Source organism: Poecilia formosa, unplaced genomic scaffold (genome assembly GCF_000485575.1).
Source record: "Poecilia formosa unplaced genomic scaffold, Poecilia_formosa-5.1.2 Scaffold237, whole genome shotgun sequence".
NCBI classification, from domain to species: Eukaryota; Metazoa; Chordata; class Actinopteri; order Cyprinodontiformes; family Poeciliidae; genus Poecilia; species Poecilia formosa.
This window is the reverse complement of record NW_006800176.1, coordinates 71,441-98,231: the sequence shown is the minus strand read 5'-3', so window position 1 is coordinate 98,231 and position 26,791 is coordinate 71,441. Positions and strand designations below refer to the sequence as shown.

At 39.8% G+C, this 26,791-nt stretch overlaps 2 protein-coding genes across 3 annotated transcripts in view; one reads left to right on the top strand and one right to left on the bottom strand.

Moving 5' to 3' along the window:
- Positions 1-12,036, bottom strand: part of atp8b3 (ATPase phospholipid transporting 8B3) — a 28,366-nt gene extending 16,330 nt beyond the window's left edge. The window contains exons 1-18 of one of the 2 annotated variants that reach the window (XM_007569142.2): positions 11,748-12,036; positions 11,511-11,579; positions 11,179-11,399; positions 10,670-10,761; positions 10,453-10,566; positions 9,226-9,324; positions 8,573-8,634; positions 7,504-7,576; positions 7,222-7,292; positions 6,591-6,682; positions 6,340-6,498; positions 4,587-4,675; positions 4,304-4,497; positions 2,901-3,109; positions 2,637-2,668; positions 1,579-1,735; positions 760-948; positions 488-600 (exon numbers count right to left, since the gene is read on the bottom strand). In XM_007569142.2, the coding sequence (XP_007569204.1) occupies positions 488-600; positions 760-948; positions 1,579-1,735; positions 2,637-2,668; positions 2,901-3,109; positions 4,304-4,497; positions 4,587-4,675; positions 6,340-6,498; positions 6,591-6,682; positions 7,222-7,292; positions 7,504-7,576; positions 8,573-8,634; positions 9,226-9,324; positions 10,453-10,566; positions 10,670-10,761; positions 11,179-11,203 (1,770 nt within the window). In that variant the 5' untranslated portion in view covers positions 11,204-11,399; positions 11,511-11,579; positions 11,748-12,036. The remainder of the gene's footprint in view (positions 1-487; positions 601-759; positions 949-1,578; positions 1,736-2,636; positions 2,669-2,900; positions 3,110-4,303; positions 4,498-4,586; positions 4,676-6,339; positions 6,499-6,590; positions 6,683-7,221; positions 7,293-7,503; positions 7,577-8,572; positions 8,635-9,225; positions 9,325-10,452; positions 10,567-10,669; positions 10,762-11,178; positions 11,400-11,510; positions 11,580-11,747) is intronic. The other variant, XM_007569143.2, reaches the window with a different exon arrangement.
- Positions 12,037-24,829: 12,793 nt separating this feature from the next.
- Positions 24,830-26,785, top strand: LOC103149849 (uncharacterized). The gene is made up of 2 exons (XM_007569199.2): positions 24,830-25,181; positions 25,696-26,785. Exon 2 carries the CDS (start codon positions 25,700-25,702, stop codon positions 26,765-26,767), a length of 1,068 nt encoding a protein of 355 aa, XP_007569261.1. The 5' UTR covers positions 24,830-25,181; positions 25,696-25,699; the 3' UTR covers positions 26,768-26,785.
- Positions 26,786-26,791: the final 6 nt, after the last annotated feature.

The window sequence follows — 26,791 nt, the reverse complement described above, 5'->3', positions numbered from 1 at the left end:
TCTGGCTCTGGGTCCCTGTTGCTAGGTCTTTAACACTGCAGCTGGATCAGTGAGAAACTTTCCTCCCACACCTTCCACTGGTTGGGATCATAACAGATTCAGTTTCAGACCCATGGTGACTCACTTCTCCACCAGTTTTTTGTCTCTCAGTCATCTCCAAACCTTTCATCGTCCCAACACTTTTACTCAGATCAACTCTCTCTTATCTTGATTTCTGTCACCCTTTAATTCCTCTAGTTTTTCATCCTGTTCTTTGAAATATTTCTGTCCTATTTTTCAGTAGTTTGCAATTGAACTAACCAAGAACTGTCAGAAACAAAAAAAAACAGTTTTTTAGAATCTTTACTGATTAAAGGAATCTTTTCCAATTATTTTAATGTCCTAATTAAGACCCAACAGTGTTTGTGGTTCTTGTGCAATAAAATGGAAAGAAACTCACTTGAATTCAAGAACGGGTCAGATTAGTAACAAAATGAAACTCCTTCACCTCTAATGCCATTTCAGTGCTTTCCTGATGTGGACAGTTCTTCTGTAGTCTCTCCAGTATTACTACATCCGCTCCTTTACAGTAAAGTTTCAACCCACCCTCTGGGTCACGAACTACAGAAAGAAAAAAAAAGAAAGAAAAAAAAAAAGAAAAAACATGTTTTGTTTAGGCAAAATTAGTATTTTATTAGATTCAGAATATCTCTATAATAATAATAATAATAATAATAATAATAATAATAATAATAATAATAATAATAATTCTGCTCCTACCTAGGACAGACATTCGCCTCCTTTTGCTGGTGAAGTCCAACAGTGCCAGCAGCTGGTACTGGCGAGTGGCACCCAGCTCTGAAACGACAACAAAATCTCTTGTTCTGGAAAGAAACACCCAGCCAAGCTCCCTGGCAGCCCCAACAAGAGTTTCTTCATCTGGTGATGCAGCCTGGTAAACCGGGGATCCTGGGAAAATATGGCCAACACGCAAAGTAAACCAGTAAGCATCGGTCTCTGCAGATCTCAGATAATCTGGGACTGATTTCATAGGGCAGATTATTTGAAATTTTCCACTTATAAACATTTAATAATTCGTTATTTAAAATGTGAGAACTCAATACATCTATCTATCCATTCATCGTCTAAACCTGATTATCCTTGCTGGGTCTCAGGGGAGTTCACCCTGGACAGTCCGTCACAGGACATTACAGAAACACATGACAAGCCACCATACACACGTAACCTAAGGGCAATTTACACAGATCAATTCACCAAAAACTCCTGGTGTTGGACTGGACCTGCAGCAAATTAATCCATACAAACGGAGAACATGCAACTCCAATTAAAAAGAGCCCAAAAACTGCTTGCTTCAAGCCATCAGTTCTGCATTACACAAGACGTGTCTCATGATATCTAGGACGTAAGTGAGAAGTGACAGGAAGTAAAGTCATGAACCACTAAAGTCACGTAGTTTCTAAAAGAACCCACAGGAAGACAGGTGTTACTTCAAGACTGATGACTAACAGTGTGGGGTTTTTTTTTATGTCAACTGGAGAATCAGAGTTAGTAAATGTAGAAATGAATCAAAAAGTTCACCTTCCTTCCACTCGGCCATGACGGTGTGACACAGAGCCAGCGCAGACAGAAACTGTGTGGTGACTGGACACCGCTGTCCTCTGAGCGTCTCTACTAGTGTGGGTGAGAACATGCGCAGGCCACCGCTGGAGAACGGGTTCCAGCTCAGATCCATGGGCTGGGAAAAGAAATTGGGAAAACGAGCAAGTAAAAGTTGTTACAGAATACCTTGTGATCAAGTGGATTAAATCTTTGACGTTATTTATTAACGCTGTATAAAAGGACAGATTTGTCAGTGACACTGAATCAGATTAAATCTTCTCAGACCAACAAGATTATTTCTATTTGATAATTCCAGAATAATAAGATACATCTGTGTAAAAAAAAAAAAAATAAACTCTTAGTTTAAAGTCAGAATTGTACATACTTTTTCTTAGTATTTGGAAAAACTGCCTTGTAAACTGCACAACTTGGATATTTGCTATTTGTGTCCTTTCACAAGCGTCTCGCAGTAAATTTCCTGAAAGTTTGGTTCATTCCTCCCGGCAGATTTGACTTAACTGCAGGTGTGTAATCCACGTCGCTCATCCGCATCCTTTCAGCCTACATATTTCAAATTTCAATTTTGCTCAAATCAGAGAGCAGGACGCCTCTAAAAAAACTGTAGAGAGAGGGACCTTTGAGAACTCCTCTCTGGGATAATCTCTATAGATCAGGAGAGTCAAACTCCACTGTTCCTCCAACTTTCACTTATGTTTCTGCTTCAACACACCTGAATCAAATAGTTTGATCAATAGCAGGACTCGGCAGTACTTTACTGAAAGCTGGGAGATAACTCAGCCATTCGATTTAGGTGTGTTGGACCAGGGAGACATCTAAAAGTTGCGGGACATCAGCCCTCAAGGATTGGAGTTGGACACCTCTGCTTGATCCTCAGTTTAATTATTGAGCTTACAAAACCTGGATTTTCTTTACTGGCTCATGTGGAGACAAATGCAAAACTCGCTTTTTAGTTTTCCTGCCCAACCAATTGTTTTAGTCAAATGGAGACTGAAACTGTATCTCGGTGTGTTTGGTACCTTTACATCCTCTGCTCTGACTGAGGCGTCACCTGTGGGAGTGGAAAACATTTTCTGTTTACCAAACTATTAAATGGCACATTAAAAATCTTAACTAAATATCTAATATGCTTTTTAAAATGCTGGTTAAAAAGAGAGACAAAATGAAAAGAAAATAGAAAAATGGTCTCTGCCAAGAACTGATAGATACATTTTTGATTTTGACACATAATACAGAATAATCTGCAGCCTGTGAACCCGTACCACAAAGCTCATCGTATTTACCGTAGATTTGTCCGGCGATGCAGCATTGTCTGAGGAGCAGACGGTTCTGGGTCAATGTGCCAGTTTTGTCACTCAGCAGGTAACCTACTTGGCCGAGCTCCTCACTCAGAGAGGTATTCCTGGCCTCTGCAGGTTTGTCTGTCTGTTTCCAGTACATCTCCAAATCCCAGCCAATAAACTTGCTGTGAATTGTGTGTATCACCTCAAACCTGAAGGAAGACACACATATAGAGTGAATAACCTCATTAGGAATGGTTTATGTTGGCGCCATGCGGCTCAGTGATGGAGGCGGCACGAGATATGCAGAGGATGCAGTTCCAGCTGTGGCTTACACTCTGTTCTTTTGCCTATAAAGTTTCTAATGAACAAAGACTTTGAAAGCCAAAGAAATCATAGGAAAATAGACAGAAGCATGTAAGTCACAGGGACAAATTTGTTGGCCGAACAACTCTCTGGAAAAGTGAGTTGTTCGAAGCAAATATATATTTATAAAACCTTTAAGCCTAGATAGAAAAGACAAATAAAATACCTAAAAAGATAATAAATTTGATTTGTTGGTGCCGCTAAGGAGATTATTAATCCGTCCGTCAAAGTCATGGTTCAAACTATGAGCTGCCTTCGAGCATTTTTATTTGCCAACCAGGCTACTTAAAGGAAACAAACAGTCAGGTAGATTGGGATTGTTGTGTGTAGAATATGCAAGCAAAGGTAGTTAGAAAAAGAGGCAAAGGAACCATCCAATACATCTCCAAGTCATTTCTGATCACACTCTTTGTCACATTGTAACCATAATGGCCACCAAGAGAAAAATGTCAAGAAGAGCTTCACTACAGAAAGAAAAACACAAAGAGGCCAGAGTGAATGTAGAAAGGCTTTAAAAATGTATGAAGAAAATCTTTTAGATTGAAAAGACAACCTTTCAAACCATTCATGGACAGCTTTTACAGTTGTTTTTTTCTTTTGTACAGTGTTTTAGGATTAGGGCGACTGACTCTCTTCTCAGAATTTTTACTTTTGATCTCAAGAGATTCAAGTTTAAAGATCTTGATTTGTTGGTGAAGTTTAGAGATGAAAGTCAAAATTCTGAAATTAGAGTCGGATTTTTCTTTCCAATGGACCTAATTCTCTTCCTTAATAGTCTTTGTTTACCCCAGGAAAATATATTAAAAACTGCACATATTTTATTTTGACTGTATCTCATCCAAGCTGATTGTTTCTAGTAAACCCCCCCCCCCAAAAAAAACAAAAAAACAACAACAACAACAACAACAACAACAACAAAAACGAATGTTAGTGGGTTGCTAAAACCATCAGATTAAATATCATTATTCTTCTCTATGCATTGATGCTTACAAAACTGGCAATCTACTAAATATTCCAGTGATCCAAATCATGTCACTAACGTGATGTAGAGCGCAATGGGCATGGCCGGGCTGAGAAGGATTATGTAACTCCAGTAGACGAGGAATCCATTGTAAGCTGGGTTGCCGTCGACCACCAGAGCAGACAGGAACGATGTTTGGGTCATGACCTGATATGAAAACACGCCTGCACCGATGGCAAGGAGCAGAGCAGCCAGCAGAACCGACAGGACAATCTAGTGAACCAGAATAAAGACAAACAACATTTATAAGAACTCCACAAGTCGCTACTTGCTTGTCTTCCCCCTGTCGTTCACGAACTCACCCCGATTACCACTTTGTTGAAAACTTCCTCCAGCTGAGTTCTTTTTGCTCTCAGTTTCCCGCAGTTTCTCAGGATTTTTGTGTCTGCGCCTGTCGTGGAAAACAAACAAACAAAAAAAAAAAAAAACAAAAAAAAAAACAAAAGAACAACCGTCATCTGCCACCTCTGCAGCACGATTCAGAAGACCACTCTGCAGTCACAGGGTTAGAGTTCAGGGCCTTGCGCCAGCGAGTCTCTGCTCATGTACCCTTGAGCAACATGCTGAATCCCCTTAGCCCTCCGGGGACGTGTAACCCCAACGCGAAGGTCGAGTGAAGAGAGAAGTTATCTCATGCAGATCAATAAGGTATAGCATTATGCTCTCCAGAGATGTTCTCTCAGACTCAACTCAACTGTTTAAAGACACTGAAATTCATTTGAAAAACTGATACGACCGTTCAAGGCCAGAATACTTGTTGTAACTAATATTACACGGCATTAGATTTCTGATCAGGTTAAACTGAGGTCACACCAATAGGCAGTTTTTGGTTGCTGGTATAATGGCCATCTTTTAAAGAAATGTGACTGATCCCATTAACTGCATTGAATTGGCGTCACGCAGCAGCTCTGCTTGGCCAAGCAATACCTGATCAATGCTCACTTAGAGGACAGGGGAAGAGTGTAATCTCCCAGATTTTAGCACTTCATATTTTAAAGACAGAGCTGCAAGGGTTAAGCATTTAGTGTCATAATTAGAACCACACTCTGTTCTGTGAAGTAAAATTATTAATTGAAGTAAGCATAAAAAGCACAGTACCAGCTAATCTGAAAGAAACTGATCAGTTTGACAGCAGCTGAAGTCTGTTTCATAAATAAATTCCCCACCCAGTTTATTTGCCATAAAATTGTCAAATTTCCTGACTTGTAGAAGGTTTTGTACCCAAAAACCTTCTACAAGTCAGCAGCAATATTAATAAATCTAGGTCTTTAAAGCTGCAGCATGTAACGTTTATTTTTTTAAAAATGTGTTTTACATTTTTGTTAAAGTATGAGACAGATAATCTGAAAAAATAAAAATAAAAAATCGAGCCTGTCTGCTTTCTCCCTGAGCTCCCAGTACTAAATGCAGAAATACGCTACTCAGTCAGAAATAACCAGTCAGAGTCAGGAGGAGGGTCTTAGCGATGTCAGTCGTGCTCATGCTCACCCCCTCTCCCTTGGTTTTTACTAAACTACGACTGGTTCACTACAACATAGCTTGGCACAAATGCTAAGGCTAGTTAGCACAGCTACAGATAGTGGTGGATAAACTGTTTTCCTGGAAAGTCTAAGTTGCTTCTCCATTATTAGCACCTTAAGCAGCAGTGAACGACAGCACTAAGACACTCCCCCTGGTTTTGATTGGTTGTTTTTGATGGAGGGTTGTGCATTTCTTCAGTAGCTTAGGGAGGAAGTGGGGGAGCTCGATCCTTTCACAGGTTACCTGTCTCATATCAGACTGTCACGACATCATGACGGTTTTAACAAATATGGAAAAAAAAACATATTTTTGTTTAAGTTACATATTGCAGCAAAGTCAAACTGGTGCACCCAGTTCTGCTTTTAAAAATCATTGAAGATGTTTGTGTGACCATCACTTCACCTTGAAAAGACAGGAGAGGCTCAAGTGTTTCTTTAAAGACCCATATTTAATATGACATTTATTCCAAGGTGAGTGAATGTGCACCTTTACCAACACCTTATCTGTTCTTTTAGACTTAATCCTGAACTCTACCGGTGTATATCGTCAGGCCGTAGGCAAAGTCTGTGTTGCGTAGGACTGTTCCCCTAAGGAGGACATGTTCGTTTTCCAGGAGGAAGCACTCTCCTTGCCATTGTAGTTGACCTCTGAAAGTGTACAGGCGATTGTTGGGTTCCTCGCAGAGCACAACGCCTATAGGATTAAATGTTCACCGATTAAATTGCGCTCTTCTTTCAAAAGAGAACAACTTGGACATTTAGCCAGAAGAGAGGACATTTATTTACCATTAAAGGCTCCAAGGGCCTCCTCTGAAGGGTGAGAGGTCAGCTCATTATGTGTTGCGCCCAGCGCCTGACGGTATTTAAGGTTGGTCTCGCTTCAAGAAGAAACAGATAGTTATTTAAAAATTAAATCAGGCAGTCTTTTAAACAATACAGGGGATTTGTTTGTTAAATCTGCAAGTTTCAACCTTATGAGATAAAATAGCCGGACTTTTGCATCACTGAAAGTGAAGAGGCTTGTAAGGTGAGTAAAATAAATTTCCAAAGCTCATTGTGAAAACAATTTTCCAGCGAGATTATACTTTTCCAATAAAATCTACATTTATTTAAACACTTTCCAACGTCATTAGTGGGAGTGCCAAAATTTGGAAGTGCTGTCTATCTATTATTCTTTCGCTTGTTTCTCACTTGCAAACATTTATGTTATGCTTTTCATTAGTCTTGATTTGTGTGTACCGACTATCACATGTGCTGCTGTGAAAAACTGTTATTTCATTTACTCGAAAAAACACACTTTAACTATAAGCATTTTAGTATGTGGTTTGAAAAGTTGATGTAGAAAGTCAGAAAATTTTTTCACAGTCACTCGGCAGCTTTAGCAAACAGACTTATTGGTTTTTCTACGTTTTGTTACCCGTCAATATCAGCAGTCTCCACATAACACAAGCTATGAGGCTCAGAACTGGAGAGCAGAAGAAGATCAGCCTGGGAGGAAAGATAGAAATTTATCTATTTTTATTAAAGCAAACAGAAGTGTTTGGTAGTAGAAAACTCTGAACATAACTTGAAATGCAGTTGCATAAAATTACCACACTTGCACGCTTTTTGTTCTATTCTGTCTTCAAAAGCAAATGAAATGATTTTTGAATAAAAAAAAAAAGCATTTCAGTTATTTTTTATTAATTCATTCACTCACAGGAATGATTTGGTCTCTGCGGATCCTCAACAGATCTCCAACACACACATCTTTCCACTGGGCTGTCATGAAACTGTAAGAAAAATAAAAAAAATAAATACAGTCTGTATTTAACGCTCTCTCTCTCTCTCTCTCTCTCTCTCTCTATATATATATATATATATATATATATATATATATATATATATATATATATATAGTGGATTATATATTCTATAAGTTAGATTTTATATACATTTGTCTTTTGCGCACATGTGTGTAATTTGATGGATGTGTGGTGGATGGCTGTCCAAACGTGTAATTAAAAAGCTATGCTGGGTATTAAAATAGGAAATAGCCAAATAAAGATTTATTAAGCTCATCAAAACTTTCTACTTTGAATTCTAAGAACATTAAGTTTATAATTCTTAAAGGGATCTTTTAAATTATTATCATTAATTTTGATTGATTATACATGTAGTATTACCCTATGGGGTGCAAATGAATAAACAACAAATAAAGTTGCTGTTTATGTTGCATTCAACCAAAGTTTTAGATCAAACTTGGACACATAATTAGTCTTACTGTCTAAATTCTCTCAAAAGAAGAGACAACACTTAAAATCTGACCATGTCAGACACAGTCCTGGTTACACACACTCATCAAGGTCTTGAATGCTATGTAAATATTGGGCTTTGCACAATTAATATATATAAAATGTATTTCAGTTTTGTGCTTGAAAAAGTTCATTCTGGAGCAGGTCCCTGGTTACTCTTTTGTCGTCAAAAATGAACGTTTTAGATTCATGCTTAAAGGTCTAATATTAATTAGATTTTTATTTTTATTTTATTTATTTATTTATTTTTTGCCTAAGGGGAGTGAAGGTAAAATCTTCACAGCAGGAGAACATGCTTGTCACGGCCCTCTGATTTTCTCGGAAGCTACTTTGCGTTTTTGCCCCTCTTGGATTCATGAAGGAACCATTTAGGGATTCACTCATTTACACTTCATTAGAGATTCATTAGTGGACCGTTTCAACCGCGATGCTGCACTGACTCCTGCGAGAATAACCCACCGCCTTTGTCCTCACCTCTGGGAGACGAGTACGTCACAGGGTCGGGAGTTAATCTCCGAGTCGCAGCGTCGCCTTGCCTGCACCGTGGTGGAGACGCAGACAACCGGCAGAGTGGGAAGAGTGGAAAAGAGCATTAGAGCCGAGCCGGAGACCGGTGGCAAAGTACAGGAGTTCAGAGTGATGGACAAGGAGCAAGCGAGAGGGAATGAGGGCGGCCATGAAGGGCTGAACAGGAGGAAGGAGAAAGGAGAGATGCCATTACGAGGCTCTACAGTGACACCAGCTGGGAGATTTACACCCTCCACTAAATGATTAGTCAATAAAGAGGGGTCAAGCAAGCGTTTCACCCAGAGCTGTTAACGACCGTAACTCAGTGATGCACTTAACTAGAGAATTCTCCATGCAAAACATCACGCCTGCATTTAAAAGAAAAAGCTTTAATGATAGGAAAGAAAATTAATGCCATGAGGATGACTGCTTTTGTCAATGAGGAGAGGACGGGGACAATGAAGGAGAGAAAAGGGAGGACGCACAAGCTTGAGTAGCAAGAGGCTAAATGAATGAGGCTGGTCATGAATACTGTAACATGTTTTTATCAGCCCCTAGCATTTTTTTAATTATTATTTTTTACCAGAAACAGTCAGCTTGGATGTGACTGGTCATCTCACCATGTCACTGGCTAAATCTTTGAGTCCTCTCACAGAGAGCACAACCAAGAGCGGGATGATGGTGATGTACCAAGGTATGGAGGAGATGGCAGGGACACACTGGAGGCAGCCGTAAAGCAGAGATTTAAAAAAAGTAAAAAAAAAATAAAATAAAAACAAAAACATACATACAATGTTGTTGTAACTATTAGAACTCACAAAACAGAAAAAAGTAAAAAATAAAAGCAAATATTTACACTCCTTATTAGGCAAAACACATTACAGATGCTGCATATAGAGAATTACAAAAGCATTGACCCCACTTTAGCGTTTTAATAATTTGTGATTTTACTAACTCCAACCTCGATGTATTTTGCTTTGATTCCATGAAGGAAAAAAAATCTGTTAATTCTTAGTACAAGTGCAACGATTTTTGGTTTCCGAATCTCAAAACAACCCAAACACCGACGTAACCTGCGTGTCAAAGAAGGCGACACCAAAACAGAACTTTACAGCCACCATGGAAAACATTATGTAAAGTAAAAACAAAACACTCCTCTAGTGATTGTTTGGAGAGCTAGACTTGATTGATAGATGATAAGATTATTTTTCACACAACAATTTAAAATCCATGCATTACTTCACTTCTCCAAAAGCATTGACCCCACTTTAGCGTTTCAATAATTTGTGATTTTACTAACTCCAACCTCGATATATTTTGCTTTGATTCCACGAAGGAAAAAAAATCAGTTAATTCTAAGTACAAGTGCAACGATGTTTGGTTTCTGAATCTCAAAACAACCCAAACACCGACGTAATGCGTGTCAAAGAAGGCGACACCAAAACAGAACTTTACAGCGAACTTTACAGCCACCATGGAAAACATTATGTAAAATAAAAACAACACACTGCTCTAGTGATTGTTTGGGGAGCTAGACTTGATTGATAGATGATAAGATTATGTTTCACTAAACAATTTAAAATCCATGCATTACTTCACTTCCACATCACAATAATGACCAATCTAATGGTGTTCTCACAAAATGTAAAAATAAAATACCATAAAGTTTGTAATTGTAGCATGACAAAACGTGGACAGCTTGAAAGTGTTTCTGCACTTTTTGCGAAGGACTCGGTAATAGATACACATATTAACATCTATTCAAGTCTGAAGCCCGGATTACAGCAGAGCGCTTCATTTAAGATTCAAAATGGAGCGAGAGGGGACAGCAGAGGTTTTCGTCTGACCTGCAACACCACCATGAGGAGGAAGTAGATATTAGCAGCTCGCTGGAACTGCTCAAACAGCGTCAGGGGCAGGAACGTCAGCAGGGAGTACTTGTGGCTGCGCACCACATTGTCCTGGCAACAATAAGGAAGAGCAACATGGGGTTAGACAGCGAGGAGCTCGATTCAGAAGACATGGGACAACATGTCTAGTGGCTTTGTGAAAGCTGAGACTTACTGAGTATCGTCCCCAGGTGAAGCACAGGAAAGATTTCCTCTGTTTGTGTTTGTGATAGTGACGGCTGTTTGCCTTCACCTCCCATGTGAGGCCTGATGGATGGAGTTTTTTTCAGCTTAGGAACCTTTTTCCAAACAGCCCCTTAAAGCTCGATGTTTATTAAAGCATGTATTATATATTGATAGTGCATGCAAATAGTTTTGGATAATCATTTGCATGAAGATATGTTTTCAGAAACTTTTAAAACACACGAGCAATGAAGGTCTCAAAGAAACGCAGACTTTGTTTTCATAAAGGAGCGGCTGACGTGCAAATGTATGCTGCAGAAAGATGATCCCTCATAAGTAAACAATTCCACCAGTTTGGGATGAACTCACACCGACGTTTCATGGCAAATGCACAATGCTTCAGTTTACTCTGTTCTGATTATATAATAAGTATAACAGAAAAAGAAAACAAAGTGTAAAATGAAAAAGAAAAGTAAGGATTCAATATCAAACTACACATACCAGATTCGACGTCTTCTTTGGACATCCTGCTCTGCAGAGTCTGACTTTTACTGCACTCTGGTTAAGTAGAAAACTGATTGATGAGATGATCTGAGAAGCTTTTGCAGTTTTGCGGCTCGTTGCTTGTGTTTAACAATACTACTACTTATACTACAGCATATTAAGAAGATTGATGCTACTGATTCCCCTTCCAGCAGTCACTGTGGCACTCTAAACGACAACTGCAAAAACAAAAAACAAAATGTTACTATGGGGAACTAATGACTAACCTGTGCTTGCCCTCTTTGTGCAGGACTTCAGAGAAATGTAGCAGCCTTCTCGGACAAACTTACTTTGAAAGTTGTGAAAGAAGAGTGAGGCATGAGCAGCTCAGATTCAGGCATTAAAATCTAACCTGCAAACTAAAGATAGGTTAGTCCGCACACAGTTTGTGAATTATTTACATGCAAAATACATGTAGAATTCCTACCAAAATCCATTTTTATATCCGTTATTCTGTAACTTTGTTGTTTCACAAGGCAGATAATATAAAAAAAAAAAAAAATCCCTACAAGAGTCAAAGCCTTTACCTGGACTGTTTGCTAAATTCCTCGTTACTCTCCGGCAGCACGATGACAAAGCTGAACCGAGGCTCACTGCTCTCCAGCGACCACGGAGAGATATTAACACGATTGTTTTCATAACAATCCCGAATCTCCATTTGCATAATACAAATCATTTTCTACTCACTTCTCTCAGCATCATGCTCACCGCGCCTTTGTTGCACAGGTGCTCACTTCAGGATTACACAATGCACTTTCAATTCACCTGAGGAAAGGAAGACTAAAGGAGGAGGAGCATGGTGTCTATAAACCTTTCCGAGTGCCGTTTAGTTTAATTCAACTCTTACAGTCATCACCTACTGAAAGATATACGTAAAATCGACTGGAAACGACTTTCGTGTTTGAAGGAATCACATTTTTAAAAGGCACAGCGAGTGATTATCAGCTGACCTAAATCTCTAAAAAATCTTTGAGAGTCTTTTCAGCACTGTGATAATGGTGCTTTTGTACAGTACAAGCACTGGGAGTATTGGTTTACAGGTGTGTGAAAGCTGTGAGGCTTTGTGATCACGCAAACCCTTATTCTAATTATTTGCTTTCACAGATTTACAGCAACCTTTGCTTTTACTTTTTTAGCATTATTCTCTCCTAGGCTCTCATCAAAATTAGTATAAACTATAAAAATGACATTTAAATATAAACCTTGGTTAATTATAGTTTATTGCCCAGTTTCTAAACTGTAAACAGTGTGGTTTCAATGGGAAAGGCTTCTCTTGACCCTATGTCACTTTATATTTTTACATAAAAACAGTACAATTGGGAAAAATCCAACATTTTAACCTATTTTTTGTGTTGCAGTAGGTTCCAAATATGCAAAATTCCACATTTAGCAAGCTGAATTTATTTTACAAAATAAAGCAAGCCTGTCATGACACTGTGGGGGGAAATGGGCGTTTTGACTTCTTCAAGAATCTAATGCCACCTGGTGGAGGTGAGCAATAACTGCAGCTTAACTAGTGAAGGGGAGGTCAAAGAGGGTCAGTGTGTAAACAATGGCAACGCTGTACAAAAAAAAGAAGTTTGCTGGATTGATGCTCACTAAATGACAGTTAAATGTACTATTTGTGGTTTCATATCTCTTTGTCTCATTTCTTTTCCCTGAGTGAGGTTGCCCCCCACAAAGGCCACACCACCAACACCTGAACGTGTGCGCATCTTACGTCTTATATGTGTCTGCACATGAATGCGCGTGCATATCTAGGGCGATCTTTTCCTATCTATTTTTACAGTTGGGTTGTGCAGCAGAGTGGTTAGGGTAACGTGCTGGTGGTGTGGTACTGGTGCTCTCAGGCCTACGCAAACAAATGACAGTCGATAGGCCAAACATTTTTCCCCCCACAGTTTAACCGTTGCCCAACATGGCAGTCGAACCCCACAACCAATGGACAAGGTGCAAATTATACAGAGAGAACTGTGGTGGCAGGTGGGACTGGGAGGGGGACTCTTTTGCTCCAGGATGTGAAGGGCATGGGGCTGCAGTAAACTGAAATCTTGTAGTCTTACCAGAAAATTGTCTATTTAAAGGAATACCTGCTGTCTGCGTAGGTTACAATAGCTTATCCATTGCAATACATAACAGGACGTCAATCATTAATCTATAATGTATGCATTCCTTTACTTGAGCCCTCATGGACCTTGAATTTTTTCATATTGTGCCACTTTACAGGTGGAAGCCTCTTTGAATTTCGCCTGTACTTTATCTAATAGATCAGTGCTAAGTGGTGCGTGGAGCAAAATAATTCAAAACATCAAGATTTTTAATAAATAAAAATATTTTGCTTTCATTTATTTATAGATTTTATTTATTCGCACTACATAAAATCTAGCCCAAGAGTTCGATTTTGTGCAATTTATTCTCACCATAAATAGATTAGTTCCTCCTAGGATTGGCAGTGAACAAACAGCATCAAGAAGATCAAGGAACACACCGGACTCATCAGGATTTTGGAGAGGTTTAAAGCAGGGATAGGTTGTAAAACAATATCCTGAGTTTTGAGCAACTCACATATAAAAGTGAAATGGCGCATCAGTGTAATCACAACTTGCCAATGGAAAGACATGGAGGTGGCAGCTTCCAGCTTTGAGCTTACTTTTCTTCAACAGGGTAAACTGGTCATAATGGAAAGATGGTTAGAGCTAAATACGAAGTAGGTTCAGGTAGAAAACCCGTCGGAGGCACTTGAGATTTAGAAATAGGTTAAATTTTTAACATATTGCTACTGTTATTGCATACAAGTGCAATAGTAGCATACTACTGAAGTACTGCCAGATTTTTGTCAAACAGTTTCTATTCAACGTATGAGCTTGAGCTATTTTTGTAAGTAAGGGGTAAAAATGCTGGCAAAAGAAGGGCGTTCTTTTCTCCACTGCCGCTACATGCATGGTCAGTCTAAGCAGAGCTAACAACACCATGCAATATACTATCCACTGTCTATGTGTGTTTAGCTAGTGAATGACTTGCTGCAATCTGATGGGTTTCCTTGGATAGATAACTTTTTACCAATCAAAACTATAATGAACCAAACATGAATGTAGTGTTTCATAACTAAGATCAAATTATAATATAATAGAAACAGATTGCTAAAAATGACATATTATAAATTGTATAAATGTTGTACAAACTTGCAAGGAAACTTGCAAGGAAACAAAGGTTTTGGGGAGAAAAGCTAAAACCTTGGCTGCTGATAATAAAAATTAAATTTATATCTCAGTGTTAAAGGTCTGATATCATGGCAGCCTTATCTCAACACTGCACTGCACTGTGGATGACAATGTACTAAAAGAAAGATTTTGATTCAAACATATTGTTGTCTTTTTATTCATGAAGGGCTTCATGGCAGTGTTTGTTTTGAATCTGGAATATATTAAGGAAGTGAACCTGACGTTGTTTGTCACCGTTAAGGCACTACGACAGAAAACCAACCACCATCACAAGCACAACAAGAACAGACCGCCACTTAACCCTGTGTCCAAAAGTCCCTATCAACATGACAAACAGGTTCCTTATGACAAATATCTGAAGAGATAATGAGTGAGACGTGACTATATGACGTAAAACCAAAACAAAAACAAAACAAGCCTGCAGGAAACTGCAACGTTGGTGGGTCAAAAATCTTTATGCTAGATCTTCCTTTAAAATGCATAAAATGACAACGTCCTTTGCTCTAATTGGATTCTTGAGCACTGTGCAACCACAGTGAAACATTACTGTTTATTAGGAAAAAAAAAGGCATGAACTAATTGTAAGGCATTAATCATTATGGAAACACACCATCACATGACAACAAATGACTACCCTGCCTCTGAAACTCTTGAAATTTGCATATGATTCCACTGCTAATAGTCTGATTCAGAATGATGACGAGTCTCCACACAGGCAGTAGGTGCATCTGCTGGTCCATTGGTGTGGTTAGAACTGGCTGGAGCGTAATGCGCTCCAGACAATTGAGATGATAGTGAGTTTCCAGTTGAACGTCTCCCACAACCTGTCACCTCAATACTCCTAACAACGCTGTCTCTACTGTGGATCACTTCCCAGGAACCCATTTTTCTTTGTACACTATTTGGAAGAAGGTCCTGCAGATTATATTATTCTTTTACAATCTTAAGAAAGGTCAAGCGCACCACCTATGGTACATAAATTCCTTCGTAAATATAATAGTACCAATGGATTTTTCTTTTATATTTTTGTCCTTTTTCTCACAATATAACAATAAAACTTAAATTTATCAGGGATCTGGGGTGTGTTGTGCCTTTGTGGTGTTTTTTTTTTTTTTTTTTCCCTGCTGAGCATTGTTCCTCAGAGGCTGGGCCTTGAGCACTGTGCTCCCACAAACTCCTGCTATCCATCAAACCCAATCAGCTGAAAATTAAACGCTGGTTTGACAATTTGAGCAGCTTAAATTGCTAAACCAGCATTTAGGTATCGGCTTACTGCAGTGTCTTACTTCTGAACAGTAACAAAGTTCTCTCTAAGATATCTTTTCTTGCTTTTGCTCAGAATGTGAGACTTCTCCTCTGATCTATTCATGCAATAACACTCTGGACAACTTTGCTTCAAGACCAGCAGCAAGTGGCAGGTCTTTTTTTTTTTTCCTGGAACCTCCAAACTCTTACCTGGTTGCTCTCCGGTCCTTCACCAGAACCTTCCTCAGTGACAAGGCTCCGGGATTCAGCTCCCCACACCAATCGACACTTCCTGGACTCGGCCCTTTCTTCCCCTTAACCTCTGAACAGTAAAGTCAAATCATTAATGTCTATTCCGACAATTCTCTCCAATGTAGCCGTACTGCTCACCCGTCTTCCTCACGGTGATACACCAGCCGGAGTTAAAGGAGCACCCCGGACCCAGAGTCACTCTGAAACATTGTGTCCAACTTGTTAAGCTTTCATTGTTGCCTCCTGAGAGTTTCTCATAGGTCAGAAGTTTGCCACAAAATGTGCCAACTCATCTTTTTTAGGGAGGTATTTTAGGTGAAGGAACAACAAAAAGGAAATCCTGCAAATTAAGAAATCTGGTCCTTGCACTGCTTTCAGATCCACAACCCTATATCCATCCAGCTGGGTCAGCTGAACCAGGTGAACCTTGGTTTCAGTCTAAGCTCTTTTGAAGCTTGTAATTTTTATGTCATTCCCTTGAGCTCAGTCAAGACTCCTGTCATCTCCGATCATTTTATTTGTACCTGCTGAGGAAAAAGCTAAACCCAAGGTCGGCTGCCACCCTAATACTTTACAGAGCAGACGGTATTTTCAGGGTGATTTGCAGTGTCTTTTCTATCGTTTTTACAAGCTTGCATTTAAGTCAGGTTTGTTTCCACTGATCAATTCACCTCCTTCCTGAGGCTTGTGTCCTGACAAATTATACTCCTTTAGCATTTCTTAAGAGCCAGATTTGTGAAGATCATGCTTAAATTACTTCTCTAGTATTTTATGTTGTTCATGCACTTTCACGGAACATTCACTCTTTCCACATTTTATGCTACACCCATTTTCCAAATTGCATTTAATTATTAATTCTACATCCAAATACACCATTATGAAGATGAAAAAAAAACAAGTTTGAGCGTTTTGTAAATGTATTAAAAATGGACAATCAAGAAATCACATTTATGAAAGTGTTCACACCCTTTACACTGAAGCCCAAAATGTATTTATTTCCACTGGTCAGATGTTTCTATAGCTGAAATTAAGCCCAAATGTAGACAATTGTAGAAAAGGACAACCATCTCTGCAGCCACAGACCAATCAAGCCTGTATATTAGCAAGGCCAGATGAAAGCTACTCCTTAATAAAAGGCAAATGGCCGCCCATTTGTCTTTTTTTCCTTCCACTTTACGATCATAAATGACTTTGTTTTGGTTGCTCAAAATATACCTATAATACGTTAAAGTTGGAGGTTGTAACATGAGAACAAGCTAAAAGTCCTATATGTGTGGCTTAAGAGATATTTGATTAGTACATTCTCTAGATGGATGCTCTTTTATCTAAATCTAATGAGCTGACCCCACTGAGTTTCTTTAGGTTGTTTTCCTCTCTATAAACAGTTTCTGCAATCATTATCAAATATGTAGTTTGTATGTATCAGGTGGAAGTGCCTTTTGTCTTGGTCTGAACCTGAAAAAGCCTTGGTTTTATATTTTGATGACTTAATTAAGGTGAACTGTGGTCATGTAGCCGTAGTGGGCAACACTTCTATCAAACTGAAGGTAGGAATAGTCTGGAGTATTAAGTACGAACCCACCGTACAGTAAGACGGCTTACCAGGTAAAGCGCTAAATTAAAAACTACTTATAAATAACTTTTAAACTGTTAAAGGGTACGAAACGCGCGCTGAGGTCATTGAAACCAGTCAGTGCTGTGAACAGAAACTTTGTTTTGCAAAAGCTGGAGCCACGTCTTATTTACATCAACACATTTCAAATTCTTAGAACTGACTAATTAGTAAGGATGTCATTTCACACATGCAGACACAATTCAGACTGTTTTAGTTGTATCTAGTTATGATTCACAGCTCTGCTGTCACAGTAGCTTAAAGTGAGAAACAAGAGGAGGAGATGTAAAATGTAACTTCCCTTTTCTAATGAAAATAGCCTGTTAAAGATGATGTGGCTTTAAGATTACATTTTCCTCTACAGTAGCCAGGATGCTGCTTGTCTTAATATACCATAATAGACCATAATTACTTCTTGAATTAAGTCAGCTAGTGTGTCATCCGCAAGTCAATTTATTTTGTCATTGTTTAATCATAGTAGGTCATTTTTTAGCAAACATTTTGACAGCTTTTCACCATGTCCGTTGGTTCCAATTTTCCTTCTGCGTATGAAAACGGCTTGGTAGACGAAATATTACTAAACATCACAAAAACAGGAGACCTTAATCGTTTTTGTTTTTTTTTCTAAACGGAAAGATGATTTGACCGGTGAACGCTGTTCTTAGTAGTGACTTCTCAAAAGTGGGCCAAGATGGCTGTGACAAACACAAACACAGCTGGCGTTCGTATGCAAGGTGGCACGGTTCAAGATCTTCAGGGCCTGCATTCAGAGTCGCTGTTTCTTCAAATACTGCGAGTGTGAAAAAAAGCTCAGCCTGTGGGAAGCTGCACAGTGCTTCTTGTTCTCAGGGTTTGCATATATTGCCACTGTTAGCTTGTCGTGTGACACCACTCAGCTCCCACTGCAGTCGCGAGCAAAGAAGCGACATCCTCCACTCGCTCTGAGGCTGGGCTTCCTGTAAAAAGTGGTTAGCAGCTCAGCTGTAAGTTAAGGAAAAAAGAAACATTCCTGCAGACGTCAACCTCATCAATCACTCGAATGACCTTCTTCAACGGGGTCACGGACGAAAGCTGCAAGCGACATTTATAGCGCACTCATGTCATGTAGGTTAAGATGAAACGAATGAGAACAGAGAGCCGTTTGCACAAAGTAGATCATAGGTAAGGTGGGAGTTTTTATGTGTGCGGAGTGGGGGTAACATAACATCAAAGTTTACAGGAACAAGGTGATCTGACTAACCGCCACTGATGAGTCACCTGCGGGAAGAGTTTTCTTAAATGAAATTTGTGGGTGAACATCAGCAGGTTAGAATTAAGAAATCAGTTTCGAGGCTCTGCTGTAGGTTTATGACTAAGTGTGGTATCTATCTGAAAATGAGAGGAATAGGATTAAGATATATTGATAACAATAGATTTAGAATGGATGTTTTCCGATCATCAGTCTTTCCACAGCTTTGATCTATTACGATTCTTGGACACTTTTTTCTTCAGTAACAACGTCAGATGACGTAGGAACAGCATAAACATTTGTTCCCGCACAGCCTTCCTGCTGTGACCGTTTGCTGTTTACTTCTGTCCGGAGCAGAGATTATGAAATCATTTTACTAACTATTTCCTTTAACCGGGGCCTCTCACACCGGGATGAGGGCCCAGGACACGCTGGAGGGACGATGTCTCTCGGCTGGCCTGGGAACGCCTTGGGATTCCCCTGGAGGAGCTGGAACAAGCTGGTGGGGGGAGAGAAGTCTGGGCCTCCCTACCCCCACGACACGCCCCCGGATAAGCAGAAGAAGATGTATGGATGGATGGATGGATTTCCTTTAAAAAGCTTAATTATCACGGTTGTCAAATTTTAGTCTGTGCTTATAATGCTATATTGACGTTCTCATTCTTTCTTGTTGCCTGATTGAATCATCGACACATCTCTAAATGCCACACAAAATATTGTTTCCTTTTAAACAACTTCTTACTTTTTTGTACTTCATCTAACTTACTTTTGAAACGTCCCATTGGCACAAAAAAATAGAAGACCTAGCCTCCTTCAGCTGAAGTCTTTTACACTCACATCTCACTGGCCAAAATGCATAGGGACAAGCCAGCTGTTAGGGTCGAAGGAGTGACGTGGCAATGATGCACGGTTTATGCATACATGCGATACATGCGAATTCTTACATTTTGAATCTTTTGCTGCTTTCAACCCCTATTATGGTTTTTAAAATAATTCTATGGCAAGTTTATGATACTGAATTTATCTACAGTGCTGATGTCGATGTAGCATGACAGCTCCTGTAGTTCCACTTCCAGCTTTATTGAAAACTCACAGCTGTGTGGGCTATCGCCTTCTCCACTTGGGATCCGTGAATGGGCAGAAGGAAGTCAGAAACATCTACTTTGCAGGTTTTCAATGGAAACATTTTGTGAAAAAGGCTTTCGAGTCTTCCTCAAAAGCCCCTGAGGAGGGCTTTTGCTTCTAGTAACATCCACACTGAAGAGGGATGTCTACCGATTCTGACTGGACTGTGCAAAATTTATGGCAGGAAACAATGCAAGCAAAAACAAAATAAAAATACACAAATTAGTTTGTGTTGTCTTTTTTTAAAGTTAAAATAAAATAAATAAAAACATTCAAAAGTGTTTTGAAAATTATAAAATGTGCAAGATGTTTTTACCTTTTCCTCTAAATGCTGTATGGCTAAAATAACCTTTTATTTTAATTTTAAAGTATTTTTTTCTCTAAAAATGTTTTTTAAGAACAATTGTTTTCCTGGAGTGTACAGAAGGCGCTACTTAGTGATTGGCAGGCAAACGTAGGACAAAATTGAGCAATCGTTGTAAACAAACAAAAAAGTTGTCAAAACATGTTAAGAGAGCCAATATTTGAGTATTAATGAACAGATAAATGGACTGACTGCTTGACACGTTATGTATGGTAACAGGCTGCTTGTTCTTGGAGAGATCTAGGTTAACTGATGACATAAGTCTTGTCTAAACTGTGACAAGTTACCAGAGAAAAACCACTGAAAAAGAAGGTCAGACCATCTTACAAACAAGTGCGATCGAGCTATTGAGATGTGAGTGACTTAATCCCACCGTACGTGCTCAAAAGAAAAACCCAATTCAGTCTGCATGACATGACAAAGCTAAAAATCATTTTTTGTTTTTATCCTGATGCCACACGTAATGGTCAATCAAAGTCATGAGTTTAAATAAATAAAAGACGCCATGAAATGGGTGTCTGGGTTGGGATCTACACTAATGGTTGAAGATAAATAATTGAATGAAGCCAATATTTTTACGCTCTCAGCAGGATGAAAGCAGCCCAAACACAGATCAGGATAAGTTGGTAATGGCACAGTGATAATATGCAGAAATATGTTGCAAATATTGCAACATATTTACCTGACAATGTTATTTACCCAAATATTACCCTGACAGCTAAAGGAATGTATGGCTCAACACACACCCAGACTATAATGTAAAACAACCAGGATTCTTCCACATTTGGTGTTCAAAAATTGGTTAATCGTATCCTAATTTTTCATACTTCAAATTACTCTTGCAGTTGTTTTACTGAACTTAAGCTTGATGTTTTATTAACTCAACATCCGCTGACATCCAATGGATGGTGAAGTCGGCAGCATGCAGAGAATTTGATTTTTATGACGCCGAACACTTGGCGTTGTCTTAGACTTTAGATTTTTATTTCCTCCTTCCGAATTGATGCTTAAATACTGAAGCGATGAATCCAGTAAAGCTTTAATTTGAAGAGAGAACTTTAGCATCTTTATTCTCGCAATGCTGTTGTGAATGAGGGTGCCTTTAAGTCCCCGTTCTGTGTTTCTGGGCATTTGTTTACCCAGAACGTTGACGGGCCCACAACAGCACGTCAACAGGTTTGATCTTTTCAGCATAGCAGGACCAAAGGGGGAACCACAAACGGTTTGGATGGTTTTAATGGCAGGAAATTAGTCAAAACGGAAGGAATGAAGAAAGGCAATAATAAAAAAAAACAAAAAAAACCAAACATGTGGTCTACCTGTGAGCAAGATGATGAATCTGAGTAGAATGCTGGACTGCTTCAGCAAAAAGTCACAACAGACTCAAAGAGGTTAACTTTAAAGGAGCTGCAGAAGTTCTTCGCTGAGGAACAGGATAATTATTATTCCACGTTTTCTAGATACTGATTGGCTCTCAGATTAGTCCGTCCTGCAGTCATTTTACCATATTTGTAGCATTGCATGCAATGGCAAACTTTAACATATCAATGTAAAATAAGTACTGTTGTTTAAACCAGGATATATTTTGCCAACGATTCCTCAGTTAGTGTAAAGACTTTTGATGAACGAGTGTCTGTATGATGACACCGAGCTATTGTATGTTAATCTGTGGGAAATAACTGGTGGTATATTCGCTGTATGTCTATAAATATATATAAACATATATGGCTCGTGATCAGTAATCCAGATGAAGAAATAAAGTGCAACATGCAGTCAGGATGTGGGTGTTGCATGCAGACCCACCACCACAAAGGTTTCTGAGCTTTTGTTTTCCACATTGTCAATTAAACATCCTGAAATAGATCAGCTCAGTAGTACTGAGTAACACAGCAAAGTACTCCTGAAGTGCACCTTTTTATTCTCTTTTCACCCTAGCATTACATACAGAAGAGGGGTAAATTTCCATCGCTCAGTGTTGGCCTTGCGGCAATATCGTCACGGACTCTCAGCTCTTGTTCTGTAATTTTCCACTTCTACAAGGGAACAAACTCATCACACACCAAATTCGTCAAGCCTGCTGTGGGCCTGTGTCTTTAAAAATCTGAGGGATATATTTTCTGTGCAAAAGAGAAAAGAAATCAAACTGTTGAAACCAGGCTGTATGTGGCCTGTGTGGTTACAGTGAGTCAGACTGAAAAATCTGCTGGAGTTTTCTATAAACACCTGATACAACACCCCAGCCAACCAACCCCAACACTCCCTGCAACGTCCCCCCTCCCCCTCCCACATGATCTGGACAGCCCCCAAGCTTGTAATACCACAAGATTCAGTGTAAACGGCACAAGACAGAGCTAGGACAATGCATTGTGGTTTTCAATTTTAGTGGCATTGTTTACTGCAGTTATGGCACTAGGAGGGGAAAGGGTGTTTTTTTTTTTATGCCAGAGGTGATGGAGGACCTCAGTTTAAATATATTTTGTTTTACAGCAGTCAAAATTGTTAAAACGTAAAAAAAAACAAAAAAAAAAAACAAAAATACGTGCTTTAACCTATTATTTTTGCAAAGTGTGGAACTTCACACATGAAATGATGAGAAGTTATGAGGGATGCAAGTGATGAAGTTATGGATCCTGTACTAGATGATGAAAGTACCTTGCAAGCAATGGACCGAGAATCATCTTGTGGGCATCTTGTAGCAATGCAAACAGTACAGAAATGAAACACACTGCTGGAAAGCTAGCTATCACTGCCAGTGTGCATATAGTTTAGTGGCGAACACCTACACTACTGAAAACATGATGCTTGCTAACAACTGCTTTACATATTGACATGGAACCATGGAAAGTTGCATGGAAAAGTATCCACTTGACACCCACAGTCTGTAATACATTTGATTTGGAGCTAACAAACACAAAGCAACATCTAACTGTGAAGTCTAAGAAAAAAGGATGGAAGGTTTTCAAAAATGTCTGAACAAAAACGGGAAAAATGTGGCAATCACTTACATTCGGCCCACTGTGAGGGGAGATGTTAGAAGAACTTTTCACTGCCTTTATAACTGCAAGTCATTACTGGCATTGCTTTTCATTTAACATATTAAACAGTGATCCATGAGCCGTCCAAAGCTTGGGATTTTGTTTTATTACCTAACCCTATTTTAATCTTCACAACAGTGTCTGTCTTTGTCACTGTTTTATAAAAATTCCTTGAGGAAAAATAGTTAAAAAAACAGCATATGTCTTTTGTTTCTTGTTTAAAATATGCTCTATTTTATGTTGATCTATTTATTAAAGAACTTTACGAGTTGTTGCTGAATAGTGCCAAGATGTCAATCTGTTCAAACTCAACAATTTTGCAAAGGTCAATATTAAGAATGGCTGCATGCTTACATGCAGTGTAGATCACATGTGTCAAACACAAGGCCCGGGGGCCAAATCTGGCTCGCTGTAGCTTTTTATGTGGCCCATCTAGACTCCAAATTACATCAATAAGTCCTTTCAGTTTTTCACAAATCTGCAAAATCCACACCATATCAACAAATCTCCACATTTTTTCTAACTTTACCGCAAATTTTCTCAAAATTGGTCAAAAACACGGAGTTTAAGTGATTGCTGCCTCAGTCTTACCGGATGTTAAGTTATAGTCTGAAATTGATACGGCCAGTAATAAAAAAAGTCACATGTAACGTCATATCATAAAAATTTCTTACAGACATTTTTAAATTGGCACCACAAAATCTGTGATTTTGTTTGCAAAAAAGAAAAAAAAACGCCACTAAAACAATCACAAAATCCTGGTGAAATAGCTATTTATTGATATTTTAACAGTCTAATTGGTTTTATCAATATATTCTGACACAAACGGCCCTTTAAGAACATTCACATTTTTGATATGGCCCAAAATAAAAATGAGTGTGACGCTCCTGCTGTAGATGATGTAACCGACAGCAAGAAATGTAGCATATTGTTTTAGGTCAATCAAAAATGTGCACCAATCAGAGAAGCTACTGCTTGTCTTAGTTTAATTCAAAGTAAAATTATACGGACTTGTCCATCTGTCATTTCAACATAGCATCAACATTTTGATTTTTTTTTCTTTTTTCAGATTTTTGTTCCCTACATAGGAGATACATTATACTGGGACTTTTTCTTTTTATTTGCTTTGAAATAATCGCATCGTATTACATTCTGTTTTCTGAACTCCATACTATACTTATCCTTGCAGGGACGCTGGGCGCTGAATTCAATCTTAAATACAATTTCAAAAATAAAAACATAAAGTTTCAGCATACCAACAGTGAAGTGCATGAGAGCATTAAAGATTCCCTTCAAGTGAACTATAACTTGTCACATTATTTCATAATTTTTTTTTAACGCAGACCCATTAATATGCAAAAAAAAGGAAAAAAAGAAGAAAATGACAAAGAAAAAAAAACCCCATCGGTGGCCAACAACTTTACAAGAACAATAACTAGGACAACGATCCATCCAGACTCATTTCAGCATCACTTGTTGCTTTAATCGTGGCCACAGCGCAACCGTATACTTCCCTGATCGGCTCCCACAGCGAAGTATGCGCACAGGCAGCGTGGTGACACGACGTGATTGGCTGACCTCGCACAGGGAGGCTGAATGCGCAGCAGCAGCAGCGGAGTGTTTCGCAGCTGCGCTCGAGTCTGAAGAGTTACAGGCGCAACTCTCTCCGGAGCGTTCACGCAGCACCCATAAAGTCGTTTTAAAAAGTGAAGTTTCTTATCAAAGTGGACTACTGTGTATGACGCTGCGCGCGCGCGCGCGCGTGTGTGTGTGTGCGTGTGTGTGTGTGCGTGTGTGTGTGTGCGCGCGGGAAAGTACTCCAGACTTCTTGAAACTCGATCGGTCCAAATCATCCTCCAGGTGCCATCCTCTGGTTCAGGTCAGTGTCTCTGAAAATTGTTCGATATTCAGATTCAGGTGCTTCTTAGACTCTTAATAGAGTTAACCAAGTCTGATTTTGTCTGGATGTTTAAATAGAACCATTATGTTGTTTTAGGTATCTTAAAATAATAATAATAATAATTAAAAAAAAGACATTGGTTGTCTTTTATTGAAAAATAAATCGGAGGAAATGGTCAGGTTCACTGGCGTTATGGTGCGTTCACTGTCCTAGTTGAAAATGAATATCTCAAGTTGGACAGTATGAGGGTCTTACAGAACAGCCAGATGCAAACACAATTCAAAAATAAATAAATTTATTATGATTTTTTTTAAAAATCATTAAGTGTGTTTGTGTTTTCCAATCGTTTTTTTTTTTTTTTTTGCTTAAATTGTAATTTTAGAGGAAATGCTTGGAAATGCTTATTTTCATCTATGAACCACTTATTCCTCTATTAGAAAGTGGAGTTGTTTACAATCTCTGTGAATGACTATTTTTCCTTCAACTCCATCAGCGCCATGTTCACCACGAAGAGCCCTAAAGTGTCTGAGTCGGCTGACTCCTGTCAGCCCTCCTCCTCCTCTTCCTCTTCCTCCTCCTCCTCCTCGGTGGAGAGCAGTCGATTCCTGGAGTCCGGTCCGGACCCGGGGCTGGTCCCCGTGACGCGGCCCTCGCTGCTGGCACGACGCCTGGTGCGTTTGCGGGCATGTCGAAGTCACCTGAGTCCCATAAGACGCCGCAAGAGGGAGATGATCCCCGCCGATAAGAAAGATGCCACCTACTGGGATAAGAGGCGCAAGAACAACGAGGCAGCCAAGCGGTCCCGGGAGAAGCGGAGGATCAATGACCTGCTGATGGAGGGCCAGCTGCTGGCCCTGAGTGAGGAGAACGCCCAGCTGCGGGCTCAGGTCCTTAACCTGCAGTACCACACTAACCTGAGTTTGGAACAAGGCAAAGCTGTTCCTTCCTGTGCAGCATCCTCTACATCCGTGCTAGCTTCCACTCTGTCTTTGTCTCCGCACACTCCTGCCTTTCTACAGGCGGGACTCTGGCGCAATGATGGGAGCAGCTCATCTGCTGTTTCTGTTGTGAGGCAACAAGAAACAGTGGTGCACCCCTTAGAGGGCAAGATTCCTTGTTTTAGCCCCGTTTTTAACCCACTAAGTCATCATTACTTTGTCGCACAAGGCCCCGTGCCTCTGCCAGGCGCCAGAGTCCTCTCCCATGGAGGACCTGCGGGGGTCTGCAGGCCAGCGGAGGGGGACGCAGACGCCCAGCGACAGGTCACCTCCAGCAGCAACGACGTCTCCATTTCTACCGTCGCTCCTCCCCAGCCACTCTCCGCCTTGGCATCGCTTCTGCCCCCTTTCGACCCACTCCACCATGCCCCCACCGTCCCATATCCGCACCAGAACTGGGTAGTACCCCGTCTCAATCACCCGGCGATGTGGCGCTCCTCATACCTGCAGAGGCCCAGCGTCTACCCCGGCCGGCCCGGTCACATACACGGGAGGCAGGGCCACAGCGTCCGCGTGCAGGAACAACTCCAGAAGGGATTCATGAGCCGACTCAACACGGAGCAATGAGAAACACCCAGGAGGCTGCAGTAA

What these genes read in the sequence shown, in the direction of transcription:
- LOC103149849 (XM_007569199.2), top strand. Translation starts at nt 25,700, where the DNA reads ATGTTCACCACGAAGAGCCCTAAAGTGTCTGAGTCGGCTGACTCCTGT.